General features: G+C 39.9%; 1 protein-coding gene across 1 annotated transcript in view; it reads right to left on the reverse strand.

The window, feature by feature from the left end:
• The window catches only part of DISP1 (dispatched RND transporter family member 1), a 29,257-nt gene extending 16,891 nt beyond the window's left edge, over positions 1–12,366 (reverse strand). Inside the window, exon 1 of the mRNA XM_088525990.1 lies at positions 11,837–12,366. Coding sequence (XP_088382116.1) covers positions 11,837–12,339 — 503 coding nt within the window. The 5' untranslated portion in view covers positions 12,340–12,366. The remainder of the gene's footprint in view (positions 1–11,836) is intronic.
• Positions 12,367–13,047: the final 681 nt, after the last annotated feature.

The following is a 13,047-nucleotide window of genomic DNA, read 5'->3' on the forward strand; positions in this document are numbered from 1 at the left end:
TTGGACAGTGAGATGCAGGTGGGCAAAGTCTGCCACAGAGTCATGGCAAGACCTAGGACACATTTGCTGGAGTAAGGACACCCCTTTGGCCCTGAGGCAGGAATGTCTCCATCCAGCGTCTGCTGCCACGGCTCTCCCAGCCCCTCTGATACCTCCGAGGTTGCTTTCAAATGCACATGTGGAGCCTCTTCACCAAGCTTTGCTCTGCATTTCCATTATGTCCCTGTAACTACACAGCAAAAAAAATATTTTCTTGGTAGAACTTACATTTCGTTTAGGACAGAACTTTCAAAAATTAGCTGATTTGGTGCATAAAAGAGGGACAAAGATACCTATGCAGCCATTCCTCATCCCCCTTGTTTCCCATCAAAACAAAACTACGTTGCCCTCTGTTTCCTCCACCTGCAAAATATATTCAGTGGTGAACAAATGATGATGATGAAGTTCTTCAAAGTTAGGGAAGGTTAAGGGTCACACCTGCTATCAAACTGTTTTGCTTCGAAAAGCATGCATAAAAATCAACAGCGTCCCCCAGAATGAATTCCAGCAGTGTAACCAATCCCTTGCAGCTGTCGTGATGACTCTATTATATCAGTCAATAGGAAAAGCTATCCCTGAAAACTATGCCAAAAAATTCTTTAGTTATGCTCTCAAATACAGAAATGCATAGCAAAAACAGGTCTTTCCTGCTTAATTAATGCTATGTCTAATTTTTGAATTATTATGCTTCCACCTAGTCAGCTTAATAACACCACTAGTTTTTTCTTTAAAAAAAAATCAAGACAAGAAACAAAAATCCTCATCAGTTTACATGAGAAAGAAATGGTGAATTCCATAAATTATGTCAAGAAAAAAAAAAGTTATATTAAGTATATTATCCTACCAGAAAGCCTGGAACAGAACTCAATTTGATCTGTGTATTAAATTACCTCTTTCCTCAGTAGTCCTGGGCTTGACACTAGGACCTGACATCCCATTTGTTTGTGATGGGACTAGCAGAGGCAGGTTGTTACAGAACTACCCTCGCTGGTGAACCCCCAACACGAGCTGTGCCAGCGATGGAAACCCAAGGGGAAATCAAGTGACGGGCTGCGTCTGACTGCCATTTACTGCCCGCCTCAGCTCCTGGTCTACCGATGCTTTTCTTCCTTCCCTCCTTCTTAATAGCTATTTAGACTGTATCAGCTCCAACTATGGAAGTATGGACAAACATTATGTTTTATATCATTTCAATTCTGCTTTTCTCATGTAAGTGCTCATAAGAGAGACCTACTACTGTCTTGATACAAATAAAAGTGCACGCATAAAAACCTAAATGTGTGTTTGTGTAGCTGTTAGAGCAAGAACTGACCTACCACAGGGGTTATCATCACCTAAATAAATAGCAATATAAACCAATTAATTAAAAAGCCAATAGCTAACTAACTTTTCTTTCTTGCATTACACCACAAAATTAACTTGAGTCTAAAATATTATGTTACAATAAATGGCTGTACTTAGTGAAAAAAATATCAATATAAAGACTCTCCTGTCACAGGATTATGAAGTGTTTAACTCTAACACTTTGCCACAGGGAAGCTATTCCTTTCTTGGCAGATCTGGTTACAAGCAGCGATAAAACATGGCTTTTTGTCATTACTACACTCAAGGATAAGCTAAAGCCCTGCAGGACAGAACAAGATACGCATCACGTTGTGCACCTTCCGTTAGAACACACAATACCAGCTAAATCCCCGCAGAGGAAGAAAATCCTAGTGTTTTCAGCAAGGCATTGACCCATGAGAAAAACTTCAATTGCTTTAAATATCAAGCTAGCTTTTGCATTTACACAAGACATAACGTCTACCTGCCCTATCGCTTCAGCAAGTGGAACAATCATTCAGCCAACAAATCCAAATGATTTAAGTCCCCCAAGCCCTTTGCTAGCCTCCCGTTTTACTTTTCTGCTGTGCTGTACTGAGGTTTCCTTGACTCTGATCATGAACTCGCTCTTGATGCTTTTTAAATACGCTGTGTTTATTGCCTTTGTCTGCACATCATTTTGTTTATTTACATCTAGAAAGGAATTATAAGACAACACACAGCAGAAGCATGTTGCAATCAAGACAGAGGATTTATTTTTTGATAAATTGCTTTTGTCTAATTTTTAATAAAAGCAAGAAAAATGCAAAGAATTTCTTCTTGTTTCACACACAGACATCAAGGAGCACTCCAAAGGGTTTTTTTTTTTGCTGTATATTACCAGGGTGAGATGATCTGAAACTAGGTACTACTTCATCTCAAGGAAAAAGAAAGAAACCCCACTGCTGCAGTTTTGTTTAACCTTATACCTGTTAATTACTTCCAATAAAGCATAAGGCAATTTTTATGCATAAAATTAAGCAGAATGAAAGGCAGTGTAGTACACAGACCAAAATCAAGAAACTAGCTGCCAACTGTATTACAGATGTCCACTCATATTTCTACAGTTGAGACTCCAAGCTTTATGAAGGTGCCTGTCTCCTTCTCCTGTATCCTTCTACCCCTTCACTTCCAACTGAGGGTCTATGTCCACAGCAAGAACAAACAAGGAAGGAAAGCAGGGGTAAGCACGGTATAAATGACAATACAATCATTGCCTGAGTGATCCTTGCTGTTACTGATTTAAATTTTACCTTGAAAATATCTCTACAGACCCACAGGACAGACACAGGTAAAAGCAGAATCCTTTGCCATCAATAGCAAGCCCTCTACATACTTAACAAAACCTTGCTCACTTTCTGCTACTAAATTTTAAACCGACACTTTTCTGACCTACTTTGCAAAAGTGAAAGGTAGTTTTGACACAATCACAAACTTCCAGTTCACGCCAGCATACAACAGATTAGCTCGGCAGAAATACACATTTCTTTATGGTCAACAGACATGCAAAAAAGTCAGTGCGATCAGATTAACATCCTGTGCTTACATATTTTCATTTGGAAGTTAACTAGTGATTAATTTTAAAGCACTGCATTATTTATTATATACTAAAATTAAAACTTCTACAAATTTCTATATACCTTTGTTTCCCCTCAGAAATCTCTCTTCAAGGATTCCAGCCACTTCTAAAGATAGTTCTCAAAAATTACCAGTAAGAAAACTACTTAAACATACTTAAAAAGGATCATCCCAGTTCTAAGTGGCAAAGTTCATAACTATAAAGTGTATTCTTCAGAAGGTTTAAGTAAAGATATTCATGTTTTCCTTTAGTTTCTGAAACACTAAAGGGGGGGACTACATATAGTACTGCTTGGCAAGTTAAACAAAAGTTCAGAACTATTCAAGACAATAAAAAAGGCTTAGCAAAATACCAGTATGAATCACTAGTTGAAAACAAGCCAGCAGCTAATTTAGAGCAGACTAATATTATTTCAAGATCCGTCACAAGTCTAAAACCATTAGTCGTTTTTCTTTTCTCTGTAATTACAGTGAAATTAATAGATATGTTCTGGGATTTAAATGATGACTAGAGTAGTTTTCAGCAGTTTCACTAGGAAAAAAAGTTCCTTCCTCAGAAATATTTTATTTCAAAGCTGCTTTTATTACACTTCCCAGTTTAATGGAGAAATGCAGGGTCACGGTCGCATCTTCTGTTTCTCCGACAGACAGGAAATTAACAATGACCCTCCAAATCACAACAGGCACCCAAGCCAAAACGCAGCCCCTATCGAAGGGGATGAAAGAGCCGTGCAGGGTCTTCCATTTTAATCCGTGTGCTTCTCCACAACGGCCGCTCTCTCGCTCCTTACAGGAACCCACGGCTCCCCTAAGGATGCGCACGTTGGACTCTGGAGCAGGGAGACTCCAGCAGGTCACAGGTGGCACCTTGTGGTGGATGTTCATCTTTCTCCCCGTGCAGACACAACAATTTGTGAACGCAGATCCCCGGGGGGTCATTTCTGCTTCCCCCAGTCTCAGAAGGTCAGACAACCTCCTCTCAACGAAGAGCTTCTTTCAAGACAAAACACAGTTCCCAAGAGTTTCTCCCAGAATATCTGATTGACTATAGTGACAAATTCTACTTTTCACTTAACCAAACTGTAAAATTAGCCAGTTGACCATAAAACGGATTCAATATAATCAAACTTTTTATTTTTTTTCCAGTCAAAAGTTAGAAAAATTCACCACCTTTAATGAATGTACTAGACACCTGATAAACTGGAAATGTAACATAAGAGTTTTGCAGAAAGGTGGTCCATTGGCATAACAGAAAATACAGGAAAAGCTGCAGAGAATTTCTAATATTTCCTAATTGAATAAACTCATTTATTCATTTCTGGCTTTTCTAGGAAAAAAAAAATGCTTCCGAAGTAGATCTTTTAACCTTTCTCAATGCAACCAGTACTGGTAACTTAGGATTTCTGCCTATAATTCCTTCCCATCTGCATAATATACTAGTACTACATAGTACTAGGCAATTTGTATTTTGCATTATCAGTCCAAATTAAGAAATTTGTTTATTCAGCAGATACGAACAGAGGAACGCTCACAGCAATCCTAGATTAACAAAAACTAGTTAACACCAAATTGCTCGGGCATGCTGCTCTTGCATATTTTTCTCCTGTATTTCCTTTTTATTCTTTTATTGTTTAAGCATCTTTTACTACTTAAAAGCATGTACTCAATTATTAATTACCAGGGGCAGAAGGACACACTGAAATATTATCAGAGAGGAAGGACAAATGGTTCTGGAATGAGTTGGAGATGATTATGGCAACGTCCCAGCATCATTCCCAAGTCACCTCTCACTCCGCACTACTGCCTGGAAGGCAAAGGGAAGGCTTCCAAGAGCAGGGCTTTCCCAGCCCTTCCCAAGAGCGGCCCTGCAGGAATGCTGCAAACCACGTAGCCGGTGGTGCTTCGTTTGGACTTTCCCTCTTTGTTTTGCAGTGTTGCCTTGCTTCTCATTTGAATCTTACTGTTACCTACTGTTAATAGTGAATGTGAACAACTATACGTGGCCCAGCCATGACCACAAACTGTCTTTTTTGGGCTACTCCTCCACATGTATTTTTTCAGCACTTCTAGACCTAAATGCACACCTAAAAGCTCAGTTTTAAAAGCTGTCTCAAGCTCAGCCTCGGCCTTTTCAAGCAGGACGACAGCTGATGCTAGTTTTCCAGTCAATTTAGTACTAAAGAAAGCACTTGCATTTTTTACCATTTCTCTTGCATTACCAGTTAATTGTATCTTCTGAAGAGACAGTTCAAAGGCCTAGCAGATTACTGGTTAAGGGCTAGGTGCTCTGTCATCCAAGGGAAGGTGAGGGAACAGGGCACAGGAAATTCATTTGGAAATTCGTACGGTCTCTGCCTCTCGCAGACCCCGGGGCCTAGAGGCCAGAGCCCCCAGGCCCGTCTGTCAGCTGCCCTCACACCAGAGCAGGCACCAGAGCTGGTTTTTACTGAAAACACAAATGCTGCGTTCAAAGCAATCTGAAATCAAGACAGATACTTAATTGGTGCAACTAAAAGCCTGCAGAAATCCCTTGGACTACCTAACGAATAAGGTCTTTTAAGAGCATTAATTTTTTTTTTCCTAAGCATATTATTTTTAATTTGGTCACCCGCTGAATTATAAATGGCATTTTTTTTATTTGCATTCTGGTCACTTTGTGTCAGCCCTTTGCTCTAAGCCCTGGGCAGGGCTAACGAGGAGGGTGGCGTGTTGCTTGTTTAGCTGACAAGGCACAATCATTATCAGGAGAACTACGAAGGACTTGGCAAAGCCAGAACAAACCTCTTGCATTAGCACTGTGCGAGATAACTGTCTAAGAAAAAAATAAAAATGAGAAAGTACAGCTCAATGTGATGACTCCTATGAAAACGGCTTTTTGTAAAGCAAAAAAGAAACATCTAACCTGGTCACGAGGAGAGCTCTTCTTCCCCCCGGCACAGCAGAGAGCCCCTGTTTGGGCTCAGAGGTTCAGGAGGAGGCACGAGGCTGCTTCACATTCCTTTTCCCTTCCTCATCTACATTAAAACCCCTAAGTTTGCTACTGGGCACTTAACAGAGTGACATGAAAGGGAGCATCTAATTTGTGGTTTCCATTTCCCTCCAGCCTCCTCATTCTGGGAAACCACTGGATAAGGAATTCCTATTTTAGCATGGAATCAACAGCTTAAATGAGAAAAAAAAAAAAAAGGAATTTTTATTGTTCCCATACTAATTACTGACATGCACGAACTTCCAATCCATGACATGAATCAAGGTATATCAAGGTATTTGCAACATACTGAACATTAAAAACATTTCTGTGTTGACAAATGGCAAAGTGAGCGTAACAGCTTCTGCCTTTTAGCTGCTGAAGGCTGATAAAATGGTTCAGTAACAACCTTCAAAAATCTAGAGTAGTTTTTTTTTAAAAAAAAGATATGTACTTTTACCCTTGAACAGCAAAGGAATAAGTCTCTCATAGTATAAATATATATATTGTATATAGGACACTAACGTATGTTGCGTACAAAAGTGAAAACAATCTTATAATGCATTAAATACAGAAAATCTAACAGTTTTTGAAAAATGTAGAGTCACGTGCAAACTACTATTTTTTTTTTTTGTGAACATTTAATACTGCTGAAATGTGAAGCTGCATTATAAAATACTGTGGAATCAGCCCAGCAAGCCTTGCAAAAGGCAGTAGATAACAATTATCCCTTTCCTGGAATCAAGCAAGGAGCTGTTTCATAACAAAGTCTTGTTATTAAGATTGGTATTTGGCAAATGTCCCCTTGCTTTTTGAAAAAACAAGAGCTTTTTATTTCTTTCTCATTTTTAATTTTTGGGCCAAGTAACTAGGGACGAAATATAAAATGAGTAAGAATCAGCTATCATGCTCTAGCTTCACTTGACAGCTTTTCAGCTACACATTTTAATAGAACTCCCTTCTTAAAGTGTTAATTAAGAAGTACTGAGGTATATCTGTAAAACTGTTTAAACAGTGTGTGGCACAGAAACACATGACACACAGCAGAACCCCCAAACCCAGGACAGTGACATAAATCTGCAGCGCCATAACAGTTTAAAAAAACACTTAAATCCAAATGAACAGAAGACGTCCAGTAAGTTGGAAGATATTAATGTTTTAACAGTTTCCTGACTCTGAAGTATTATGGTTTTGCCCTGCTTAAAATATCAGTCTAGCAAATGAAATATTTGAATCCAGCAATTCAGGCTGTAGCTGCGGTCCGGCCGCTCCTGCGCGCTCTGAGCCGTTCTCCTCACGGCTCGGGATTCCGGGTGCTCGTGAAGGCCCTAACTCCTGAAGGCTGGGAATGGTGTGGAAAACTTAAAGGAAGCAGGTAGCAGGCACGACTGCTGAGAAAGGCTTTGGAAACTAAAAGTTTAAAACCTGAGGGACAGAGGATGGGGGAGGATCTACATATTTTCCTGAGTCTTAAATTTTAGCCAAACTAATGATTCTGTGCAGTTTAAACTGATTTTCTTTTTATGCCCTAGCTTGATATAACTGTGATCATGGAGAGATCACATGTGTCTTTTACTACAGAAACTTAACAACTTGTAAAAAGCCCAGAGATAATTCAGATGCTTTACAGAGGGATCTTCTTTACTTATCTGCGTTAGTCAAAAATATTAACAATATAGTCCTGAAATGTAAATAATGGTGAGTGATACAGAGCAGGTTCACTCTGAGCAGGGAATACATGCATAAATTTAGGGGCTAGGTCTTGCAGAACTGCAAATACTCTGCTCGGGGGCAATTTGGAGTAGTTTCCTTATCAGCAATACCAGCACTTCTCTTGCAGCCCCATGCCCTTCTGTCCTCTATCTTTTGCCTGCGAGTCCACAGCCTTAAGTGTTCAGAGTCATAATACACAGGAGACTCCAAAAGAGCTGGTGTCAAGGTCAGGAATGACACAGGTAGTTTCAACTACAGCTTTTCAAGCAAGTTCACAAACACGTCTGAGCGACTCTGGTGCTTTGGCACCAGAGACAAGAGCTCTACACAGAAGTGTGTACACACACGCTGTCCACAAATCTATCACGACTTACTGAATTACACAAATTACACGTATAAATAAAAGATTTTGAAAAACACAAGCGACAATTTTAATTAAGAGCTTTCTTGTTTTATACTGTTTTACTGCAGCATTTAGTTCTACAATATGCAATCATTTATTATTTTATCGTGTTTTCATCACATTAAACGTGGTGCTGGGCTGCACAGTGTCCTCCTGCCCTAGCGACTCCTGACTCCCTGCCTCTGGCTCTCCAGGGTGCATCTTCAGGCTTCTCCCACTTCTGGATAACAAGGGACTAGCAGCTTTACTTGGTTCCTCTTCCTCACCTCTACCTTCTGCTTGGGCAATGCTGTTGATTACAGAAGCGGATGGTGGTCTAGGAGCAGCAACTCCTACCTTCCAAGGGTTGGGAAGCCCACACATTTGTGGAGACACATAACTGCCTTCAGAGAAAAAGTGTAATGTAAACCTGAGCCTCTCGAAGGGAGAGGGTGCAAAATCTTCCAGAAGAGCCTGAGAACAACTCGTTGCACCACGCTGCATGACGGGGAAGTTTAGAAACCATTTGTCAGAAAACAAACCAAGTCCCTGGAACAACTGCACTCTAGAAAGGACATCGTCTGATCACTGCAAAAAAGGGGAATAACATATTTGAACAAATTACATCTTAAATATAGGGCATAGAATAAGACGCTTCCAACCTCTTCCAATCTCAAGTACCAGAGAGAAGATCTTCCAATCTCAGAAAAACAGCTTTCTAAGAACAAAATCTGTCAAAACAATCAGCATGAACCGTTGAGATATTTTACCTTCTTTCATAGACAGACTCGTTTGTCATGACCAAGTTGTACACTGACAAATATTAAGAAAGTTTTATTCCACAACACTCTATAAAATTACTGGTTGCTCAGTCATTCAAGTTAGGGTGCATAGATGACATTTCCATGTAATTTAGTTTGAAATTTAAACTTCCATGTTCTACACACTACAAAATCCCACATCCAGCCAGCTTTCAGAGGCTAGGACAAGTGTGACATTATTTCAGTCTGTCTTCTTTATCCACTGCAATCCACACTGATACACCAGGCCTACATTCTTTTTATATTAGGTCACTAACAAATGTTAAGCCTTGGGCTTAAAAACCTGACAAAACCTGTCGTGCTGAAACAATTGGTTACCTGCCCAGAGCTGCAAGCAGTAGTGATACATTCTGCAAAAGCTTTCGCCCCCTCTATCTAGTAACATCTTTTTCCCCTTCAGACTTAAAATTATAACAATATTAAAATGCATATTTTTAAATACAAAGAACCAAAATGACAGCTATTTTGACTATACACTGAATTTAATTACCGTATCATATGAGAGCTTGCATTTTAAATAGCCCTGTTAAAACATGCACATATCATAAAACTGGATCAATTCCAAGTCAGCCTTGTAAGAAAAGTATCTGGAAAAGAAGCTGTTGTGCAGACTTCAGGCTCAAAATATATTAACATTAGAGTGTGGAACAGAGACTGTGTGTAAATGTCACGTAGACAGAGGTGTGAAGAGAAAGTTACTTGACCAGGTCAAGACCAGGGAAGAACAAACAGTTTTATCACCTCTTCAGCTATAATCACGGAGCAAGACTACTTCTCTCTGAGGATGTTCGTTTGCAGGTTTGCATCCACTTTCTCCCCCTTGTTAGCCTATACCAGAATATCTTCATTAATGACAGCGTTGCACTATGATAAACGGGATTCACAACGCAACAGCACGCTGTAACATTTAGACACACTCCGTGGAGTATTCAGGAGCAAAAAAAAAACCCAACAAGCTTTGGCTCCATGTCCATAACACAGGCGATAGAGACAGACGTGTGCATTTACTATTTGCACAGACACTGCCAGTCAAAGGAGCCAAAATAAGCACAGAAGTCCAGCTCTTCCAGCACAGCAAGGGACCCGAGTCCCATTTACCTCATCTTTAGAGCTAAAAACACAGTTGGAAGCAACCAGAGGCTGGTGGCTTTTAGAAGACAAATTGATTTGCTGACCTAAGAGGTACATTGCAAGTATCTTTCTCTTTCAGTTGCCCTAGGTAGAAAGAGGTGTAGGAAAGAACCGGTAAACATTTATGGGGATACATAAAGCATGCTAGGCTGGAGAGTCAATGTCTACTGATGCTTTAAAGGTCAGATTCTGTCCTTATTTTGCCTATTAATGGTAAGATAACCACTTATCATCACTTATTAAACAGATCCTCACAAATGTACATCATTGGTGAGGAAGCACAAGGTAAAGAAAACATCTTGGCTTAAGATCCTAATCACAGCAACTAAAGCACAAAATCCTAGTATTTCTGAAGTACTACGGAAAACATTATTTCATTATATCTGAGAAGAACTTTTCAGGGCTCCTTTTTCCAGAGTAAAAACAGGAATTCACATTATAGATTAAATTAGTTCCCTTTTTCATGACTATGGAATACAGTTGAAGCTTAAACAGTCCTGCTGTGCAGGAAGGAAAATATAGGATTTAGTGAACCCACTTTGACAGTTTGAAAGGTATGACTGACTTTCTTTATAAATGCTCAACCTCCAGCATACCTTTGCATGCAGAATCACACAAACGTTTTCATCTTTTCTTAAAATTTAATCAAGTATGGGATGGAAAAATCATGTGTGACTGTAAGCAGTTCCAACAATTAGGCTTTTTTCCACTTGTAAGAGGAACAACTTGCAAAGGCAAGCTGACTTGGACTTTATATCATTAAACTTATTTTCAGCTGCTTTTACCTTTAGGAAAAAAACTTGATTCATTTTGACATTTTCCACATTGAATATTTGTCCCAACCTCATTCTCAGAAGTTTAAATTGAGTGTGTACATTTCATTGAGACAAAACACATACAATTGGCTGAGAAATATTTGCAGCTCCAAGCTCTACAGCAAGGATGCAGATGTTCAACTGCAGGGAGAAGGGTAGCTTTATTAACCTAGTGAAAAAAACCCTGTTTGGTCCAATTATAACTAAAAGAAAAAACAAAACAGCTCAGAAGAGCCTTGCATTGGGGAATTAACATTTTTAGAAACTGACTCCCAGACTGGGACTCAACCTTCCTTGCAATTGTTGCTCCCTTGTAGCTAGGGCTACTCTCTCTGAACCTCCAAAACTAACAGATAGAAAGAGGAAAGTTTTTATGAAGTGGGGGAGAGAAAGGATTAAAACCTTTAACAATCCAAAATTTCTCAGTCCAAGCACAACTTTGAAGTTTGTCAGACATATACACAGAAGATACAAGAGGTCTACTCACTGCAACAGCTGATTTAACAAATTAAAACAACCTAGTATATTTATGAATAGAGTTGGTAAAGCATTTCTCTGTGTCTTTTTGAGGAAACAATGATTTTCAATGAGACTATGCAGGTATACTATTTTCCAGCGCTATCTATCTCTGTATTCTGCTATCTCTCACAACACAGGCACACACTGCCTCTTGTACAAGTGTTAACGGCTTCTAAAGAAGAAGAAAGAAAAAATAGACTTTCTTGTTCAGGAAGAATTGTTCCAGAAATACCCATGTAGAGCAGCAAAACTAGTTTCCTGACTTAGGATTTATTGTTTAGAAGAAACCACGTAAGAACAAAATAAATAAATTAAACCAATTGTACTATTCATATAGGTTTGCCCAGTTTAAGCTGGTAATGCATTAAAACACTAATGCAGAAAAGCACTGGTGAATAAATTTGGGGTACCTTCCTTTTTGATCTTCTGCTTGCACAGCAGAATGAAATGAAGTATTCTCAGAAAGAGCTACACATATTGAAAAGCAACCGAAGTTCCACCTGCTTACCTTATCCTGGCTATATGTTGCTGCACAGGCTGATGCTGAAAATGATCAGGCCATTGATGGTGAAGGCAGAAGGACGGCGAGGGCTGCAGACAGCACGCAGGCTGATAGATGGGTGCGTGTTTTTGGCAAATAGATGCTGAATACTCAGTATGTGGCTGCAGGCAGCACGAAGTCACAGGAGACGGTGCTGAGCTGCCAACCACTGAATGACATTCTTGCTTGTTATTATGGCTACTTAACGGGTGGTGGTATGGGCAAGGGTGGCAGCATTGCAACATCTGCTGAGTTCTTTGGTTGACTAGAGGCAGAAAAGATGGTTTGATGGTACCGTTGAGTTGCAGGCAGCCATTCGGACTCGCTTTTGCTCTTGGTGCTTCCTTGGACGGGAGCTGCTGCACAGCGACCTCCCCGTCGTTGGCTGCCACAACGCCCGGGCCCGCGGCGCTCGACAAGACGCTGCCGTTGCCCAGAACCGCGGGGTCGCTGGCGCTGCTCGTGGCCATGCTCCCAGGTCGCGATGGGCGCGCGGCGTTTCTGACGAAAAATAAAGCTCAGTTAGCAAACATCTCCAGATGCTCAGAAATAAGTTTAGATTGAACTCGGTAAACCTGTGGCAACACGGGAGAATGGAAAGGAGTTTTACATATCATTGGGAATGTTTTGAAAGACTTCTACTTGTTTGACAAAAGTTAAAGCTAAGTTACATAAATGCTGCAAGATTAAACCAAAATGCAAGTCAAATGAACAGACATTCAACAGTCTCTGAGCCAGAGCCAAAATGTAATGTTTGTGATAGAAGGCAACAAGCTCATTTTGCACAGTATAAAGACTAAGTAGAAAGCCACTCTTTATGAAAACAGATTTCAGTATGAATTGCAAAACTTCCCAAACCTTGCACTGCATTTTGCCGGTGTGCTCTGAAAGCCAGAAACAGGACTGCACAGCATGTTTAATACTCATCAACATGACACTTATGGTAACCTCCTTTCCTATCCCCCCACTTCTACTAAAAATCAGCCTCATTGGTATTTTTAATCACTTATTTTAAAGGGCCTTATTTAAAAAGTCAAAACAGCAGACATCTGTTGAAGTTTCTAGACGATGCACTAAAAAAAACCCAGCAGTTCAAAAACAAACATTAGAAACACTAAAAATATAAAGTGCAACCGGGATGCTTCCCCAAACTTAGAAAGAGCATGAAAGGCTCCTAG

This window comes from Tinamus guttatus, unplaced genomic scaffold, assembly GCF_059628265.1.
Source record: "Tinamus guttatus ecotype Peru unplaced genomic scaffold, ASM5962826v1 Tinamus_guttatus_pri_ptg000241l, whole genome shotgun sequence".
NCBI lineage: Eukaryota > Metazoa > Chordata > Aves > Tinamiformes > Tinamidae > Tinamus > Tinamus guttatus.